The sequence below is a fragment of the Manis javanica genome, chromosome X (genome assembly GCF_040802235.1).
Source record: "Manis javanica isolate MJ-LG chromosome X, MJ_LKY, whole genome shotgun sequence".
NCBI lineage: Eukaryota > Metazoa > Chordata > Mammalia > Pholidota > Manidae > Manis > Manis javanica.
The window spans coordinates 46,010,351-46,031,643 of NC_133174.1; the positions used below are offsets into that span (position 1 = coordinate 46,010,351).

At 37.7% G+C, this 21,293-nt stretch overlaps 1 protein-coding gene across 16 annotated transcripts in view; it reads right to left on the minus strand.

The window, feature by feature from the left end:
- Positions 1–21,293, minus strand: part of HUWE1 (HECT, UBA and WWE domain containing E3 ubiquitin protein ligase 1) — a 200,872-nt gene that overhangs the window by 92,375 nt on the left and 87,204 nt on the right. For 14 of the 16 annotated variants that reach the window (XM_073227659.1, XM_073227656.1, XM_073227658.1 and 11 more), the window contains 12 exons: positions 20,838–20,915; positions 19,934–19,981; positions 19,784–19,852; positions 18,968–19,067; positions 17,389–17,510; positions 16,939–17,089; positions 16,672–16,799; positions 16,046–16,186; positions 15,732–15,837; positions 7,588–7,713; positions 6,981–7,082; positions 6,425–6,505 (listed from right to left, as the gene is read on the minus strand). In XM_073227659.1, coding sequence (XP_073083760.1) covers positions 6,425–6,505; positions 6,981–7,082; positions 7,588–7,713; positions 15,732–15,837; positions 16,046–16,186; positions 16,672–16,799; positions 16,939–17,089; positions 17,389–17,510; positions 18,968–19,067; positions 19,784–19,852; positions 19,934–19,981; positions 20,838–20,915 — 1,252 coding nt within the window. The remainder of the gene's footprint in view (positions 1–6,424; positions 6,506–6,980; positions 7,083–7,587; positions 7,714–15,731; positions 15,838–16,045; positions 16,187–16,671; positions 16,800–16,938; positions 17,090–17,388; positions 17,511–18,967; positions 19,068–19,783; positions 19,853–19,933; positions 19,982–20,837; positions 20,916–21,293) is intronic. The other 2 variants (XM_017666009.3, XM_017666002.3) reach the window with 1 other exon arrangement.

The window sequence follows — 21,293 nt, forward strand, 5'->3', positions numbered from 1 at the left end:
ACTTTGCTGAATTCAAATATTAGTTGTAGTAGTTTTGGAGTGGATTCCTTTGGGTTTTTGATGTACAATATCATGTCATCTGCAAACATTGACAGTTTGACTTCTTTTTTACCAATCTGGATTCCTTGCATTTCTTTGTTTTGTCTAATTGTCATGGCTAGGACCTCCAGTACTATGTTGAATAACAGTGGGGAGAGTGGGCATCCCTGTCTTGTTCCCCATCTTAGTGGAAAAGCTTTCAGCTTCTTGCTGTTAAGTATGATGTTGGCCGTGGGTTTATCATATATGGCTTTTATTATGTTGAGGTACTTGCTCTCTATACCCATTTTATTGAGAGTGTTATCATGAATGGAAGCTGAATTTTGTCGAATGCTTTTTGAGCATCTATGGAGATGATCATGTGGTTTTTGTCCTTCTTTTTGTTTATGTGGTGGATTATGTTGATGGATGTTCAAATGTTGTACCATTCTTGCATCCCTGAGATGAATCCAACTTGATCATGGTGTATGATCCTATTGATGTATTTTTGAATTCAGTTTCCTAATATTTTGTTGAGTATTTTTGCATCTATGTTCATCAGGGATTTTGGTCTGTGATTTTCTTTTTTGGTAGGGTCGTTGCCTGGTATTGATATAGGAGTGATGCTGACTTCATAAAGTTTGGAAGTATTCCCTCCTCTTCTATTTTTTAGAAAACTTTAAGGTCTTTGGGTGGTGTATGTTTGATAAAATTCCGTGGTTAATCCATCTGGACAAGGGGTTTTCGCTCTTGGGTAGTTTTTTGATTACCGATTCAATTTTGTTCCTGGTAATTGGTGTGTTAAGACTTTCTGTTTCTTCCTTGGTCAGGCTTGGAAGGTATTTTTCTAGGAAGTTGTCCATTTCTTCTAGGTCTTTCAGCTTGTTTGCATACAGATCTCATAGTATTTTCTAATGATTGTTTGTATTTCTGTGGGGTCCATCATGATATTTCCTTTCTCGTTTCTGATTCTGTTGATTTGTGTTGACTCTTTTTTTCTCTTAATAAGTCTAGCTACAGGCTTATCTTTTGTTTTTTTTCTCAAAGAACTACCTCTTGGTTATATTGATTTTTTCTATTTTATTCCTCTCAATTTTATTAATTTCTTCTCTGATCTTTATTATGTCCCTCCTTCTGCTGACTTTAGGCCTCCTTTTTCTTGTTTTTCCAATTTTGATAATTGAGATGTTAGACTGTTCATTTGGGATTGTTCCTCCTCCTTTAAATATGCCTGGATTGATATATACTTTCAGCTTAAGACTTCTTTCACTGTTTCCCACAGAAGTTGGGGCTTTGTGTTGTTGTTGTCATTTGTTTCCATATATTGCTGGATCTCCATTTTATTTTGGTCGCTGATCCATTGATTATTTAGAAGCATGTTGTTAAGCCTCCATGAGTTTGTGAGCCTTTTTGCTTTCTTTGTACAATTTATTTCTAGTTTTATACCTTTGTGTTCTAAGAAGTTGGTTGGTAGAATTTCAATCTTTTTTTATTTACTGAGGCTCTTTTTGTGTCCTAGTATGTGGTCTATTTTGGAGAATGTTCCAAGTGCACTTGAGAAGAATGTGTATCCTGTTGCTTTTGGATGTAGATTTCTATAGATGTGTACTAGGTCCATCTGTTCTAGTGTGTTGTTCAGTGCCTCTGTGCCCTTACTTATTTTCTGTCTGGTGGATCTATCCTTTGGAGTGAGTGGTGTGTTGAAGTCTCCTAGAACGTTTGTATTGCATTCTATTTCCTCCCTTAATTCTGTTAGTATTTGTTTCACATATGCTGGTGCTCCTGTGTTGTATGCAGATATATTTATAATGGTTATATCCCCTTGTTGGACTGACGCCCTTATAATTATGTGATGTCCTTATTTATCTCTTGTTAATTTATTTGTTTTGAAGTCTATTTTGTCTGATACAGTAATGCAACACCTGCTTTTTTCTACCTGTTGTTTGCATGAAGTATCTTTTTCAATCCCTTGACTTTTAGTCTGTCCATGTCTTTGGGTTTGAGATGGGTCTCTTGTAAGCAGCATATAGATGGGTCTTGCTTCTTTATCCATTCTATTACTCTGTGTCTTTTGATAGGTGCATTCAGTCCATTTACATTTAGGGTGATTTTTGAAAGACATGTATTTATTGCCATTGCAGGGTTTAGATTCGTGGTTACCAAAAGTTCAAGGTTAGCTTCTTTACTATCTTACTAACTTAATTCGCTAATTGAGCTATTGTAAGCACTGTCTGATGTTTCTTTATTCCTCTTCCTTCTTTTTCCTCTTCCTCCATTCTTTATATGTTGGGTGTTTTATTCTGTGCTCTTTTGTGTTTCCTTTGACTGCTTTTGTGGGTAGTTGATTTTATTTTTTGCCTTTAGTTAATATTTGATTATTCTGCTTTCTTTGCTATGATTTTATTTTCTCTGGTGACATCTATTTAGCCTTAGGAGTGCTTCCATCTAGAGGAGTCCCTCTAAAATACCCTGTAGAGGTGATTTGTGGGAGGCAAATTCCCTGAACGTTCACTTGTCTGGGAATTGTTTCATCCCTCCTTCATATTTAAATGATAATCATGCTGGATACAGTATTCTTGGTTCAAGTCCCTTCTGTTTCATTGCATTAAATATATCATGTCATTTTCTTCTGGCTTGTAAGGTTTCTGTTGTGAAGTCTGATGGTTGCCTGATGCATTTTCCTTTGTAGGTGACCTTTTTTCTCTCTCTGGCTGCCTTTAATATTCTGTCCTTGTCCTTGGTCTTTCCCAGTTTCATTATTTTATGTCTTGGTTTTGTCCTCCTTGGGTCTCTTCTGTTGGGAGTTCTGTGGGCTTCCATGGTCTGAGAGACTATTTCCTTCCCCAGTTTGGGGAAGGTTTCAGCAATTATTTCTTCAAAGGTACTTTCTATCCCTTTTTCTCTCACTTGTTCTTCTGGTACCCGTATAATGCAAATATTGTTCCATTTGGATAGGTCACGCAGTTCTCTTAATATTCTTTCATTCTTAGAGATCCTTTTATCTCTCTCTCTGCCTCAGCTTCTCTGTATTTCTGTTCTCTGATTTCTATTCCATTAATAGCCTCTTTCACCTCATCCACTCTATCCTTAAGTCTTTCTAGAGATTGTTTTATTTCTGTATTCTCCCTCCTAACTTGATTGTTCAGCTGTTGCATATTTCTCTTCAGGTCCATCCCCATGGTTATGACCTTTATTTTGAATTCTTTTTCAGGAAGGTTGGTTAAATCTATCTTCCTAGGCTCCCTCTCAGGGGCTGTCTGGGTAATTCTGGACTGGATAAAATTCTTTTGCCTTTTCATGGTGATAAGAGTTAATTGTAGGCAGTTGGCATGTGTGTTACCTGGGAGAACAATGTCCCTTACTGCACCTTGCCATTCTCCGCTGCCTGTCTCAGTTACCTGCACACGGTAAGTAGCTTCTGGTTTTACTTCCAGAGTCGCCTCGGGTGGGGCAGCCATCAGGGCAGCCCAGTGCCCAATGGTAGTGCAGGCACGCTGGGTGTGCTCTACTGCAAGAACAGCGACCTTTCATGCCCTGTCCGGGTTTCATCTGTCTGTGCTGGGCTCCCACGCGCCGGCGGAGCCGCATAGTCTGGCCCAGGAGGCTGTGGAGGAGGCTCTGGGTGGCTGCTGTGGGAGCAGCTGCTCTCAGGCTGCTTCCCCAGTATGGCAGGGCCACACCAGAGGGGTAATGGATGGGAGGCTGTTTATCGCTGTGAGGGCTTTCAGGGCTGCACTGTTGCCCAGGGGATTAGGGCGACTGGAATTCCCTGGAATTCCTAGCTGCTGGGCTGAATGTGCCGGGATGCTTCCGTCCAGCTGTGAGGACCCTGTCCCTTCAAGATTTTCAAAAAGCACTTGCTTTTCATTTGTCCCAGGGGCACCGGCTGCGGGTACTCACTCACAGATTTTATTGTTCTGTTTCTCTAATATCCAGCACAGCACAGAATGTGTGTCTGCACTCCCGGTGCGGATGACTAGGGCTGGGTATTTAACAGTCATGGGCTCCCACTCCCTCCTCGCTCTGACTCCTATCTTTCCGCTGGGGAGCTGGTGTGTGGGGAAGCACTCAGATCCCCCCGGGCCGCGACTTGTAACTTCCCCCCTTTGTGAGGTGCTGAGTTCTCGCAGATGTAGATGTAGCCTGGCTGTTGTACTGTATCTTCTGGTCTCTCTTTTAGGATTAGTTGTATTTGTTGTACTTTCAAAAATATATATGGTTTTGGGAGGAGATTTCTGCTGCCCTACTCATGCCACTATCTTGGCTCCCTCATCCCTCTGTCCATTTTTTAAATGGATTATTTGGCTTTTTTGTTGCAGTTGTATGAATTCTTTATATATTTTGGATATTAGCTCTTTATCTGGTATATTATTTCCAAATACTTCCTCTCACACAGTAGGATTCCTTTTTGTTTTGTTGAGGGTTTTCCTTATTGTGCAGAAATGTTTTAGTTTGATTTAGTCCTACCTTTTTTTTTTTTTTCCTTTTCTCTCTCTCTCTGTCAGCTTCTATACGTTCCTGTTTAGTCCTACCTTTTTTATGTACTTTCAATTATGTAACAAAGACTCATCACACTGAGGCTACCCAGACAATGGCACAACTCCTGGCCATGACATAAACCAAACAGATCATGCCGTAGAAGCCCTTATTGAGAGGCCAAGCAGTCTAGCTGCTATGTATGATATTTGATAACATTTGGCTTTAAATTACTTACTGGTATTTCAAGGTGGAGCTTATGCCTTAAAGGGGACTCCTGCTGCATGTGGGTCAATTAATACAGCAAATGTGTCCACAGTAATTCAACAAATATGATAACAAACCCAAACAGCCAATTATATCAACTAAAATACTCCAAGAGATTCTCAGACTCCCATTAATTTTTTTTTCTGACTATGTACTTCTGCCTGGGGTGTTAAGTGTACACTACCATTTATGGAACTAAAATAATAATTGCTGGACTAATTATTTTGGGTTTGCTCACAGGTATGAATTAAGACACCAGAGAAGGAATTGTGACCTTCACTGACATCTCCTTTGGTGCTTAAGTCTTATTTCCTGCTTCATATTTCACCCCCAAGAAGGCTCACCTGCTCTCTTCTCTTAGACCACAAGAACTCTTGCTTTATAAAAGACACCTGTATGCTTGCTTTCCTCTCTCTTCCAGGGCTCTATCCTAGAGAGGCATCCTTCCCTGCCCCTTGACTTGGGACTTTACCTGTGTAATCATTCTTTGATCACATCAAAGGATTTATGATGTAAGTTTTTCCATCTGAACCTAACCTTGGGAGGGAGTCTCTCCATGTCAAGATGGAGTTGCCTTAAGACAAAGAAAACTTCAACCTAATAAAGAGGAAGAAAAACATTCAACACAAAATGTGCAAACCTCAAACTTAATGGTGAAATACTAATAAATGCTTTTTCCTCTGAGCTCAGAAACAAAGCAGAGCCCTATTCTCACGACTTCTACTTAGCATTGCATTGGAAATCTCTGCTGATGCAGTAAGACAAGAAAAGAAATAAAAAGCATAAATAAGGAAAGAAGTAATGAACTTTCTATTTGCAGATGACAAGACTATGTAAGAGTATCTTAAGAAACCAACAAAACAATTATGACCTACTAAGTGAATTGAGAGCAAGGTCACAGAATACTAAGTTAAAATACACAAATCCTAAATTGTTTTAGTGATTTAGTGAGAAAGTATCTAAATTGTAGTAGCCCAAACTACTCTCTGCAGATACACCATGAAGTATTTAAAAATACTTGTTTCTGGTATAAGGCAGTTTTCTCTACTTTGATATTTCCCACAAAATCCCTTTACAGTTTTAAGGAGAATTCTGAGAACCTATGTACCTTGGGTATTATCCTGGACATGTATGACAGTCAATAAGTGCCAATAAAAATGAAGTTTAAACAAAAGCAATACTCAAAGTAGTGCCGATATCAAACTGCAAAGACATTTTTTAGAAACAACTATAAACTAACAATAGTTTCCAAGACTGCATTTTCTATATAGTACAATAGCTTTCATGTCTGACATTCATATCTGAGAATGGAAAACCATTGTGATTGGGTTTTCTAGAATAAGGTTAGGGACTAAACACTGAAAAAGACATGTTTCTTATCACACTTGCAGCATAAGTATAGTGCAAAAAGCCAAATGTATGAAATAGTACTTATTACAAATGATTCATAATATGCTGCTTATAGAAGGAATATCTGGCATTCAAGAAATGGATTTTTATCTGAAACTGAATTCTGACCATTCTCTGTTTAATCACTGAGTAGAAAGATATGTAATCACACAATAGACAAATATGGATTGTTAAATTCCTGCAAGGATATAAAACACAGAGAACTCTGCTAGGTTATTCCCGCTTGGTATAATCAAATACCAACACCACTTACCTAAGAGGAAGAGTGATGGGCCATAGTATTCTGCATTGCTGATGATGTGTTTCAAGGAGGTAGGCAGAGAACCATCCATCACTAAGAGAAAAGTGAACATTAAGGAGAATATGATTAATCTGGGAGTAGTTTGATGGCTGGGAATGATGAAGCAATGTATTACATATACCACACTGTGGTAAATAAAATCTGTGTTGATTCCAATTGAGTGGCCTCTACTTGTCTCTTCTTCATATTCTATCATTTATTCTATGTCCACACAATAACCTTTCAACAGTTGGTTAAGGAATAAAATACAGACACAGAATGGGGTAGCAGGCTGGAAATGAATAGAGTCAAAAGCAGGAAAATAAAAAAAAATATAGGTGAATCATTATGAAAATTGCTAAATGATCCTTAGGTCTAGGAAAAGTGACACTAAATAATTAAAAGCATTCAAAATGACATGGCCTTTTCTAAGCCTGACTTATAAAAAGGAGAGTAGCATCAGGTATTATGAAAAGGAACAATCTTCTAGAGTCAAACATCCTTCCAGAAAGTATCTAGAATCAGATACCATGTCGTATGCCATCTGAAAAAGCAGGGTCTTGAATGGCCTTCTTGAGGAAATTCAACATGGATTTGAGAAGTGCTGCTCGTTGTGGAATACACTGAACTCCTGGGAAAGGATAAAGACAGAGGATCATTTTGGGATCACAATTAGACCATAATGGGTAAGCACACACAACACATTTTTAAGACACATATATAGACTGCAGAAACATTAGCAGACATTTGACGTGAAATTTCTGAATGTTGGGGAATAATAAGACACCAAGGACTACACAGAACTAATACTAAAGTTAAAAGCCTAAAGTAAAAATGAAAAATTACAAAGTAAAAAGATTAACTCTCTAATCCTAAATTCCTGTTTGAGATACTATCTGCCTTTCAACATGGCAGCTTTGATAAAATAATCAATGTGTGAATAGTTAGAAAACTATAAAATATTATGAAATAAATGTTAACACGAGAAAATGGACACAAGAATGGCAAAGTAACATGCATAGACATAAGAAGAAAACCTCCCTATGTACCAGTAAAGCTCCAAAAGCATCCTTCTTCACTTGTTTAATAACTCAATTAGTATGAAAGACTGTGTAGACATCTATGTATGTACGTACCAGGACGGGAGCCAGGGCCAGAGAGGTTAGTGCTGATGCTGGAACTTGATGCCCTTAATTCAACATCCAGCCGGTGCTCCGTAGAGATGGATGAGCCTGGACTACTTTCCATTGTCACATCTGCAACTAAAGTAAAAGTTATTCAGAAAATATTTTTCATAAAGATGAAATGAAAATGGTATCAAAATGGGAATGGATTGGGAAATTAAAACTCAAAATGAAAATGTAAGCTTTCCACAAACAAACAAAGAGGTATTTAACACCACTAGTTAAAAACAATCCTACAGAAGAAATCCTTCAGTATTTCTCACCCACTAAATTTGAGAGGGAAAAGGTAGTTAAGTAAAGCATGCAATTTCATATACTACTGGTGGTGTGTAGGTAGTACACAGAACTTTCTGACAGGGTTATTTAATAACAAATATAAAAAGCATTAGGATACTGACAATATACTGATAGGATGTATGTATGATACATTGCATGACCAATGTTAAGTTGAACAGTTATGTTAATGATATCACCTTCCTGTTTTAAAAAACTACATACTTATGCCAATATGTATTTGAATATGCATAAAAAAGACTAGAAAGAATTGTACCACAATAGAACCTATTATGGGTAGGGAGTGAACATTCAATTTTAAGTTATATATATGCATTATTTTAATCGAGTACAAGATACACAATTCTTACTATTTATAAAATATAAATTAGTGATAAACCACTATTTACATGTTGAGATACATTCCTCTAGGAATGTGGGATTAAAGATGGTAGTGTGAGAGGTGAGACAGAGACTTTCTCCTAAAACCACATATAATATGAAAATATAATTAATACAACTAATCCTGAAAGAGCAACAGGAAAGAAGGCTGCACCAGACAGCATACACCTGGAGAAAACAGGAGACCTCGCTGAACAGGGTAATGTACCAAAGCTGTGACCCGGCAGGACCCAAGCCCTTCCCCCACCCCAGCTCACCAGTGGGAAGAAGAGAAACAGAGCAGGGAGGGAGTGGAGGCCTGGGACTGCTGAACATCCAGCCTTGGAGATCTGCTCTGGGAGCACGAACCTACATTGAATGGTGCTCTGGTGAGTAGTGAGGTTGGAAAGCTAAGACAGGCAGAATACCTGGAGAGACGGAGATTCCAGCTGCTTGTGGAAAACAGGAATTCATATCTGGCTGACGAGGGCAGGCAGTCTGAGAGACTTCCTAACAGCAAGGGGGCTGCTAAAGGGGCAAGGATTGCACAGAGCTTACTGCTCAGGAAAAAAGACAGGTAGACAAAATTGTCCAGGTGTGCTCTGCCCAGCAGATTGGGAACTTAAATGATTTTCAGGCGCTCCATCCCCATGGGCTGGTTACACAGGTCCAAGGACCCAAACATGATATGCACCCTGCTGTGGCTTCCTCCCAGCTAGCCTGCACCTGGCTTGCAAAGCAGCAGACTCTGCTCTGGCGTCAGGCCAGTCAGAGGGAAGCCCCGCCTACGCCAGCTACAAATGCAAAGCACAGATGCTTAAACCTGTGTGTTTGGCCCACTGGTTCTGGCAGTGGAGACAGGCATAGCAGCCCAGAAGCAGGAAACAGCTCTTTCCTCCCCCCAGGCACCAACACCACTCCCCTGCGACCCCTGTCATCGCTCCAGGGGCTGAGCAGCTACAGAGAGTAGAGCTTCTAGGCACTAGAGGGTGCTGCATAAATATATGAAACATCAAAGGAACCTAGTTGAAAGCAAAATCTCAACACCACAAAAACGACCGAGGAAGACTGAATTAATGAATTTTCCTGAAAGAGATTTCAAAATAAAAATCATAAACATGCTCCTGGAGGAACAGAAATATATTAAAGAACTCAGGAACGAATTTAGGATGGAGATCTAATCCTTGAACAGCACAATGGAGGGTATTAAGAGCAGATTAGATATGGTAGAGGACATGATAAATGACACAGAAACTAGGGAAGAGGAATAAAAAGAAGCTAAGGCACAGAGAGGAAAAAAGGATCCATAGGAATGAAAGAATACTGAGAGAACGGTGTGACCTATCCAAATGGAACAATATTCATATTATATGGGTACCAGAAGAAGAAGAGAAAAAGGGATAGAAAGTATGTTTGAGGAAGTAATTGATGAAAACTTCCCCAATCTGGGGAGGCAGACAGTCTCTCAGGCCATGGAGGTGAACAGGTCTTCCAACACAAGGGACCCAAGGAGAACACCACCAAGACATATAATAATTAAAATGGCAAAGATCAAGGATAAGGACAGACTATTAAAAGCAGCCAGACAGAGAAATAAGATCACAAACAAAGGAAAACCCATCAGACTATCATTAGATTTCTCAGCGGAAACCTTACAGGCCAGAAGGGAGTGGCATGATATATTTAATGCAATGAAGCAGAAGGGCCTTGAACCAAGAATACTTTATCCGGCAAGATTATCATTTAAATTTGAAGGAGGGATTAAACAATTTCCAGATAAGCAAAAGCTGAGAGAATTTAGCTCCCACAAACCATCTCTACAGTGTATCCTGGAGGGACTGAAATAGATGGAAGTGTTTCAAAGGTTAAATAGCTGAAACCACAGGTAATAAAAAGGGATAGACAAAAGTAAAGAATAGGATACTGAATACATAAAGAATGGAGGAGGAAGAAAAGGAGGGAAAAAAAGAGAACCTTTAGATTGTGTTTGTGATAGCATACTAAGTGAGTTAAGTTAGACTCTTACATAGTATGGAAGTTAACCTTGAACCTTTGGTAACCACAAATCTAAAGCCTGCAATGGCAATAAGTACATACCTATCAATAATTACACTAAATGTAAATGGTCTGAATGGACCAATCAAAAGACAAAGAGTCACTGAATGGATAAAAAAAACAAGACCCATCTATATGCTGCCTACAAGAGACTCACTTCAAACCCAAAGACTAAAACTGAAGGGATGGAAAACATATCTCATGCAACTAATAGGGAGAAAAAAGCACGTGCTGCAGTACTTGTATCAAACAAAACAGACTTTAAAACAAAGAAAGTCACAAAAGACAAAGATGGACATTACATAATGATAAAGGGCCAATCCAACAAGAGAACATGACCATTATAAATATCTATACACCCAACACAGCAGCACCTACATATGTGAAACAAATACTAAAAGAATTAAAAGCGGAAATAGAACGCAATGCCTTCATCACATTAGAACAAATGGACCTAACAGACATCTACAGAACTCTCCACCCAAAAGCAGCAGGATACACATTGTTCTCAAGTGCACATGGAACATTTTCAAGAATAGATCATATACTAGGCCACAAAAACAGCCTCAGTAAATTCAAAAAGATTGAAATTGTACCAACCAGCTTCTCAGACCAAAAGGGTATGAAACTAAAATAAATCACACAAAGAAAATGAAAAATCCCACAAACACATGGAGGCTTAACAACATGCTCCTAAATAACCAATGGATAAATGACCAAATAAAGACAGGTATCAAGCAATATACAGAGACAAGTGACAATAATTCAACACCGCAAAATCTGTGGGATGCATCGAAGATGGTGCCAAGTGGGAAGTATACTGCAATACAGGAGTACTTCAGGAAAGAAGAACAATCCCATATGAACAGTCTAAACTCACAATTAACGAAACTAGAAAAAGAAGAACAAATGAGGGCCAAAGTCAGTAGAAGAAGGGACATAATAAAGATTAGAACAGAAATAAATAAAATTGAGAAGAATAAAACAATAGAATCAATGAAAGCAGGAGCTGGCTCTTTGAGAAAATAAACAAAATAGATAAACCCCTAGCCAGACTTGTCAAGAAAAAAAGAGACTCTACACACATAAACAGAATCAGAAATGAGAAGGGAAAAATCACTACCAACACCACAGAAATACAAAGAATTATTAGAGAATACGATGAAAAATTACATGCTAACAAACTGGATAACCTATAAGAAATGGACAACTTTATTGAAAAATACAGCTTTCCAAGGCTGACCCACAAAGAAACAGAATATTTGAACAGACCAATTACCAGCAACAAAATTGAATTGGTAATCAAAAAACTACCTAAGAAAGAAAACCCTAGACCCGATGGCTTCGCCGATGAATTTATCAAACATTTAGTGAAGATCTAATATCCATCCTCCTTAAGGTTTTCCAAAAAGTAGAAGAGGAAGGAATACTTCCAAACTCATTCTATGAGTCCCGGATCACCCTAGTACTAAAATCAGGCAAAGACACCACAAAAAAAGAAAATTACAGACCATCATCCCTGATGAACATAGATGCAAAAATACTCAACAAAACTGTAGGAAACCAAATTAAAAACTATATCAAAAAGATCATCCATCATGATCAAGTAGGATTTATTCCTGGGATGCAAGTATGGTACAATAATAGAAAATCCATCACTTTCACCCACCACATCAATAAAAAGGACAAAAACCACATGATAATCTCTATAGATGCCGAAAAAGCATTAGAAAAAAATCAACATCCATTCATGATAAAAACTCTCAACAAAATGGGTAGAGAGGGCAAGTACCTGAACATAATAAAGGCGTATATGACAAACCCACAGCCAACATCATACTTAACAGTGAGAAGCTGAAAATCTTTCCGCTAAGATCGAGAACAAGACAAGGATGCCCACTCCCTCCACTTTTATTCAACATAGTTCTTGAGGTCCTCGCCACGGCAATCAGACAATACAAAGAAATAAAAGGCATCCAGATTGGTAAAGAAGTCAAACTGTCACTACTTGCAGACGACACGATATTGTACATAAAAAATCCTAAAGAATCCACTCCAAAACTACTAGATATAATATCTGAATTCAGCAAAGTTGCCAGATACAAAATTAATATACAGAAATCTGTTGTACTCCTGTACACTAATGATGAACTAACAGAAAGAGAAATCAGGAAAATAATTCCACTTACAATTTCATCAAAAAGAATAAAATACCTAGGAATAAACCTAACCAAGAAAGTGAAAGATCTATACTCTGAAAACTGTAAGGCACTCATGAGAGAAATTAAAGAAGATACCAATAAATGGAAACACATCCTATGCTCATGGATAGGAAGTATTAATATTGTCAAAATGGCCTTCCTGCTTAAAGCAATCCACAGATTCAATGCAATTCCTATCAAAATACCAACAGCATTCTTCAGTGAACTAGAGAAAATACTTCTAAAATTCATATGGAACCACAAAAGATCCCGAATAACCAAAGCAATCCTGAGAAGGAAGAACAAAGCTGAGGGGATTGTGATCCCCGGTTACAAGCTCTATTACAAAGCCACAGTAATCAAGACAATTTGGTACTGGCACAAGAACAGAACCATAGACCAATGGAACAGACTAGAAAGCCCAGATATAAACCCAACCATGTATGGTCAACTAATATACAATAAAGGAGCCATGGACATACAATGAGGAAATGACAGCCCCTTCAAAAACTGGTGTTGGCAAAACTGGACAGCTACATGCAAGAGAATGAAACTGGATTATTGTCTATACCCATGCACAAATGTAAAGTTGAAATGGATCAAAGACTTGAATGTAAGTCATGAAACCATAAAACTCTTAGAAGATAATACAGGCAAAAATCTCCTGAATATAAACATGAGCAACTTTTTTTTTGAATGCATCTCCTTGAGCAAGGGAAATAAAAGCTAAAATGAACACATGGGACTATATCAAACTTAAATCCTTCTGTACAGCAAAGGACACAATCAACAGAACAAAAAGGCATCCTACAGTATGGGAGAATATATTTGTAAATGACATATCCAATGACGGGTTAACATCCAACATATATAAAGAACTCACATGTCTCAACACCCAAAAAGCAAATAACTCCATTAAAAAATGGGCAGAGGATATGAACAGACAATTCTCCAAAGAAATTCAGATGGCCAACAGACATGTGAAAAGATGCTCCACATCACTAATTATAAGGGAAATGCAAATTAAAACCACCAAGAAATATCACCTCACACTAGTTAGGATGGCCAGTATTGAAAAGACTTAAGAACAACAAATGCTGGCGAAGATATGGAGAAAGGGGAACCCTCCTACACTGCTGGTGTGAATGTAAGCTAATTCAACCATTGTGGAAAGCAATATGGAGGTTCCTCAAAAAACTAAAAATAGATATACCATTTGACCCGGGAACCGCACTCCTAGGAATTTACCCAAAGAACATAATTTCTCAGATTCAAAAAGACATATGCACCCCTAAGTTTATTGCAGCACTATTCACAATAGCTAAGATATGGAAACAACCTAAGTGTCCATTAGTAGATGGATGGATAAAGAGGATGTGGTACATATACACAATGGAATACTACTCAGCTGTAAGAAACAAACAAATTCTGCAATTTGCAACAACATGGATGGAGCTGGAGGATATTATGCTCAGTGAAATAATCCAGGCAGAGAAAGACAAGTGCCAAATGATTTCCTTCATTTGTGGAGTATAACAATGAAGCAAAACTGAAGGAACAAAACAGCAACAGACTCACAGACTCCAAGAAGGAACTAGCCGTTACCAAAGGGGAGGGAGGGGCGGGAAAGGGCAGGTGGGGAGGGAGTGAGAAGGGGATTCAGGGGTATTAAGTTGGTACACATGGTATTGTAGGGATCAGGGGATAGACAGTGTAGCACAAAGGCAAATAGTGACTATGTGGCATCTTAAATACACTGATGGGCAGTGACTGCAATGTGGTATGGGGGGGACACGATAACAGTGGTGAATGTAGTAACCACATTGTTTTTTCATGTGAAACTTTCATAAGAGTGTATATCAATAATACCTTAATAAAAAAAAGATATATTTTCCTCTAGTCTTTTTAATACATATACAAGCATACATACATGTGCCTACTTAGATACAGGAAACCCAAACTCAGTTTTCTAACCTGCTTTTCAAGCAATGTAAAATTTTCTCTATGAGTACATCAGAACCACTTGGATTGGCTGTTAAAAATGCAGATTTCCTGGTCTTCACTTGAAAACTTACTGAATCAAGCATTATGGGCAGGGTTGAAATCTTTAGCAAGCACTTTCATTTATTCTTATGCTTACTCAAGTTTGACAACCACTGATTTGTAATGAACAGTGTGAGTCTTCACGTAGTCTTCTGTACCACTTCATTTAGTAGATGTCACATTTTAATCAACCTTCAAGGATCTCACCCATTAACTCAGATGTCAGTCTGCCCACAACAGACTAGACATAGAAATTGGGTAAAGAGGCTTCTAGGGACAATAATCCACATAGATAATTGTGTTAAAAAAAAAAGAGACCAGCAAGCTATAAATTAAAGCATTATAAAATTCTAATACCGAGCATTATAAATTCTAAGACTTTTATTATAAACATGGTAACACATATAATGACATCCTGAGTCATCAAGATACGCATAAATTCCAAGGAAGCTGTTTTTTTAAAAAAATTTTGGTACTATTATTATGACCTATGCATGGGGTGGAGGGCAGAGAGATTTAAAAAAAAGGACACTCATGATGCACCCAAAGATTAAGAATATCTGATCTTCTACCTTTCAGGTTTTATGATTTAAAAATCATTCCCTATCCAACAACTTTTTCACCTCTCTTCTCCTTTCTCAAAATACCCAGATAATTTCAGAAGGTCCCATTTTAGAGTCTACATTCTTATCTTCCCTAAACACATATTTAAATACCTATGATGCATCAGGCACTGCTGGAGAACAGTAGTGAACAAAATAGTATCCTGATCTCATGGAGGTGACATTTTAGTGAGACTAAGGAGATAATGAACCAATACTTAAAGAAAACAGCGATTAAGTCTTGAAATAAAATAGATTAACCTCACAGAGTGACTGTGGGGTTCTACTGCAGCTCTGACATCTACTTCACCTTCTAGCTCTATTTCCAACAACGTGTGTGCCTCCTCCCTTTCCTAATTATCATCATGAAAAACAATGTGCAGGTAACTTAACAAAGAAAAAAACTGGTTTTTTTTTTTTTTGCTGAACATATGCACTCAAGTCAGTTATGCACTTTAGAATTTATGAGAAACAATGAAAATTGGAGTTGGATGACAGAAAACATCAAGCACAAAAATACTGACTTAGTAACTGTTATTACCATCCATATCAGTTTCCATTTCTTCTCCTTCTTGTGTAGTACTGGGTCTCTGGATCTTTGGCTTGATCACAAATGGACATTCTTTCCGGCACAAATCTACTTCATGCTATAATCAAGGAAAAGTAGTAAAAATATACTACATATATGACAGGGATTAAATATAATTATAGTCAAAGAATGCTGCAAGCAGATTATAGAGTTGGTTTCTAAAAACAGAATAGTGATAAGAAGGCTCTTTAAGGGTTATTTGGATAGTTCCTAGGCTGAGCTCTCACTGGGGACTAAGTCTATGCAGAGTGTTCCTTGTGTAATACCTCAAGTCTATAAATGAAGATAGAAAGTCCACTATGGGATTGAAAAGCTGCCATGTCCAGGTTGGTGATGAGGTCAACCACTCTGACGGCTCTGGTGACAAATGTTATCTGGTCCTGTTCATCCCCAAGAAATTTTATGACCTAACAGGGAGAGAAAAAGAGGCAAAACCCATCAGATGAAAAGACACAAAGCTGTAAATAATGTACTTTTTTGGAAACATGCAGCTTGGGTCTCAGAAACAGTACAGTATAGGACACAAAAACCCACATGTGTTTGATTTTTGGTACCTGTCAAATGATAGCTCTATCTATCACTTCTGGGACTCAACCTCCTGAGGTAACAGGAACATAAATTACTTTTCAGGATTACATAAAATATTCAGGCAGAAAAAAATTTATGCCCAGAGCCCGGGAGATAGTAAAGCCTATTACCATAATAGCATAGTTTACAGAGTATCTTTATGTCTATTTTTAAAATTGTTAATGAGATAACTAAAAGGCCAAACTAGGATAGCATTTTCTGAGTAAGCTTTCTTATGCTATCTGCTCTCAATGTGAGCCACTCTAAACTTGCAACTCTATACCCTTAGTTTTCCCCACAAATGTATCAAAAAAAATTAAAGCACCTTCAATAAGGCTTCCATCATTCCACAGGACACCAAGGCTTCACCACCAGCATCATAGCTGGCCAGATGGTATAAAAAAGAGAAGAGAGCAGTGGCAAACTGGTGAGGGTATGGATCCATGGAAGGATCTACAAGAGACGTTGAGAGAGAGAGAGAGAGAGCAACCTCAGAATTTGATGTTAAGCTGGCAGGATGTTAAACAAAGGCAAACAGGCAAAGATAGTGTTCCTCTTGTTGCCTAGGATAATAACCATCAAAACAACTTACCAATCATGGCCTGGATACAGTTCCGTACAAGTACAGGCAAAAACCCGTGGTAGGAAGCAGTTCCAGTACAGTCAATAATACTGCTAAGTTTGGGAGTTCTCTCCAAGTGGACAATTGATGTTAATGTTCGTAAAGAGGCAGCTTTAATCTCCTAGGAGAACAGAAGGTAAGTAAAACATGGGATGTGTTAAATCAGAAGTAGAAGACTGAACCAAGTTGTTAATATCCAAAACTATGTAACTTAAGTCATTCTATTGGTAATTGTTTGGGGGAAACAGAGGTCTGTTGACAATAACATTGAAATTCTAGCATATCTTAACTGTACAGCTAAATATCCAAAGAGGAAATAAGAAGACTAAGTTTCTCTCTTAGGGTTCATTCTAACCCCCTGGGAAAAACCAAAAGGCAAATAAATACATATGAGTGTGATATCCATTAATACTCACTCACCATAAGCTGCTTATCTGTTATCTGAAGGACATCTACCAACTCCTCTATCAACCCATTATACAAGATACTGTTTGCTGACTCCTGCAAGGCATTGGAATACACTGCAAAAGGAGAAATAAACACTTTAGGCAAGAAGGCAGTGGTCAAGCCACTGCCCAATGACAAACATTTTGGCACCTACTGGTTTTGGGGAAGAACGCCCTTCCAACTAGCACTGGAGGGCAGAGTCACTGAATTCTAGAGACCAGATCAAATATGGTGATACAAAGTCTAAATATCGACCAAATGGACAGATTCTCTTATTAATGGTTCAGTTGTCTTGAGCAAGGAGTTTTGAGAATAGAAGTATGAAAAGAGTGAAGAGTTCATTTTTTGTCACTATTTGTGACAAATATCACTACTTGGTTACTCTATTATGCCTTGGACACAGACTTCCATTTCAGTCTCTTCATGTGATTGTTTTTCACTGGAAAAACTTATATAAGCTGTAAAGGACAGAATTTATTAACTACTGCAGACTAAGTCAGAAACTCATATGACACTGGAGTTAAAACTTGAGAATGTATATAATCCTACACAGAGGTAATACTGGACATAGTCTCCAGAAGTGCAAACAAATGGGATATGAGCACATTCATCTAGTTTTTCAACAAACATTTCCCTGAGTACCCACCAACATGCCAGAAGTTATGCTAGGTATGAGTACAAAGAGAATACTAGGAATTTCACTTCAAAGAATGCACAGTTTAAAAGAGCAAACAAGTAATAAAATGGAGGCTGGTAATATTGACAGCAGCTACCATTTTATACTTTCTATGTGCCTGGCCTATACTGGGTACTTAACAGGTTTTCACTCAAATCTCAGATCAGCCTATAAAATAAGTATAGTCCCAATATTAAATAAGGAAACTGAGACCAAAAGGATAAACTTGTGGTTAATAATATGCAGCCAGTGTGACAGACCAGTACTGATTTCAAAACCAGGGTGCTTTCCACTCTACTACCCTTCAGTAAAAGTAAAATACACAGTTTGACTACTTAGTGAACACTTTCTGACTTACGTCAAAACTGTACTACTGAAGGATGCTCAACAAAAGTGCACAGAATGTCTACAGCAGCATTATTTGTAAGAGTCCAAAACTGGAAACAAATCTAAACATCTATCAATGACAGAATAATATACTGCTAAGTTGTAGTACATTCAGAGAGGAGTTCTTTATTGCAATGAAAAAGAACAAGCTATTGATAAAACATGGAAAAAAACTGTACTACTGAAGGGATAGAAGAGGAAGACATTATGAAACGGCAAGAAGGTGATGACTACCTGACACCCATTCAAAAAAGTACCAAAATCAAAACTTGTGATATATCAATCATTATCATATCCTTTTTCTGACCCAACCTTAAGCTCAAGAATGAAAGAGTGGTGAACACTAGAAATGATGACAATTTTACAATTTAACTGCCATGTAGGTAACTACAGTAAGTCTCATAGCAACAAAGACATATGAAGTTCAAAAGAAATCATGTTTAAACTGACTAATCTGGGCCTGTTAATTACAGAATGTTATTCTCTTACCTAATATAGATATTGCATGCAGCCTGGCCTGAACAGCTTGCAATCGCTTCCTGTGATTCGAAAAGCCATGGGCCAGCCTTATGTGTGTAAATAACAGCATCTGTAGAGACATATGATCTAAATTAGGAAATCAGTGGAAAAGGTAATGGATAATTCTTACCTGTCAGGCTATTTGGTAAAATGGTTTACTATTGCTATTTGTTAAGGTATCAAACAGAACACTCTGGGGTTAGCTGACAAAATGAGAGTGACAGAACAGGGGCTCACATAAGCATCTTCTTTCTGAGTCAACATTAAGAAGCTCAAGAATGATGAATATAGTGAATACCAGAAATGCTGGCGATTTTAAAATTTAACTTGCTACCTAGGCAACTACATAACTAAGTATCCAATTATCCCAACATAAGCCAAGAACTATCAACTATACTGATAGGCAACAAACTGGAGACATCTGGCAAGAGTAATGAGTGTTATTAATCAAATTAAATACTTGATCACCATCACAATAAGCAGAAAAATGTAACACAATTAATGTTTTCTCCTTTGGTATCCAAAGTATTGAGCTACCAATACTTATGAGATACTCATGATGAGTAAGGCAGCTTATGTTTTCCTCAAACTCTCATGATGACCTAGTAAGTTAAGTTAGTAAGTGTTGGCCTCATCAAAGACTAAGGAAACTAAGGCTCACTGAGGCTAACTAATATACCCATGGTCTGACTCCTTTCTTTCTGTTATGCTATCTCTCAGTCCAGCACATACCATTAATCTATGGATAACAACCACATTCTTAGGTATTTTTAGGACACAGCATACCTGCTTATCCTTAGGAATGCTGTACATTTTGGTAAGAGATTCCATGATTTCAGAAGGGCTTTCTGAAATCTACATTAGAAAAAAAATAGTTAGTAACAAAGAGTGAACCAAATATTAAGAAACTAGCCAACAGTCAAAGATTGTTCTTACCTTGTCAAGTTGCTCTATATGAATATAATGTAGTGTGTTACTAGTTGTCTGAAATTAAGAAGAACAGTTGTTAGGAGTCACTGTTATACCTTAGCTTTCCTTCTATAAGACTGTAAGAGCTGTCTGAAAACCAAGATGTCACCCTAGGTTGAAACCTAACTGAATGCTCTGAAAAATCAAGGTGACTTTAGAATTCCCCCAAATAACTATTTTATATACAGAATATTCTCAGGAAAGCTTTTTGAAACTAGCAGTAACAAAATATAATATAAACAGTCAGACACATTTCATATTTTTTCTTTGCCTCTTTTTAACCTTTATTGCCTTAATCCCCACAGCATCTGTATTCATAGCAACGACTGAATCCACAAAAACAATTTCTGTGTAAATACATTCGAGCTATTTTCAAGGTGGCATTAATCAAGGAAGATTAATTAATTAATTAACCAAATACTGTATATGTAGAAGAAAAAAAGATCTTCTTCACTAGGCCACTTCTAAACCAAACTTAATTTTATTATCTCCTGAAAGAATATGGTTGACCAGATAATTGAAGCAGGACCCTATAAGCAATTATATCTACTTCTTGCACACTGTCTTAAGTAGATGAAGGCAAGCTATCATTATCCAGATTATTACACTGCTTGTTGGAATTCTCAACTGAGACTCAGAAAAATATGAGCCTCATAAAAGGAATTCTCTCTTTTGGCAGCTCCAATATTAGTAAGATCCAAACCTAAGAGAGTTGGGCATACAATGAACACTTATTCCTGAGAAGCTTCTAGGTATACATAGCTTGGCAAGGCAGCAGTGTAGCTCAAAACCATTCTCTCATTTAACTGAGGAATCCTAGAAAAGTTACAGTACATCATAGACTATCAGAACAAGTCTGAATAAAACTCACCCTTTTCTCGATTTTGACCTCAGCCCCAGGATCTGCATAGAATTCAAAGTGTAGTGTAGTTGCACTGGGTGGGTATTTCTGTGTACAAAGCACATGAAACAATCAGATATCATCTTCTCCCAAATCTTCCTTCAAAGTTCTAGCCACTTGATCAACCCACTGTGGTGGTAGAATGAGCAATATAGTCAGTAGCTACAAAGCCTTCACTACTTGAGAGCTCAGACATCTTGTAGTAAGAATTAGGAGCATGGAGCACTGAGCTCCAACAGCTTTCATATTTCTTACTTGTTTGTTACCAGTTGCCCTTTTTTCAAGAGACCAATTTTGACTGTAGCTATTCTCAAGAGGGAAAAGAGGGACAAGTCTGTCAAGCAATAATGAATAAGAATCCAAGAAAAGATGGAAGACAAATACAAGGATATAGGTACCAGCTTGAGAATGGAAAAGAACATTTTT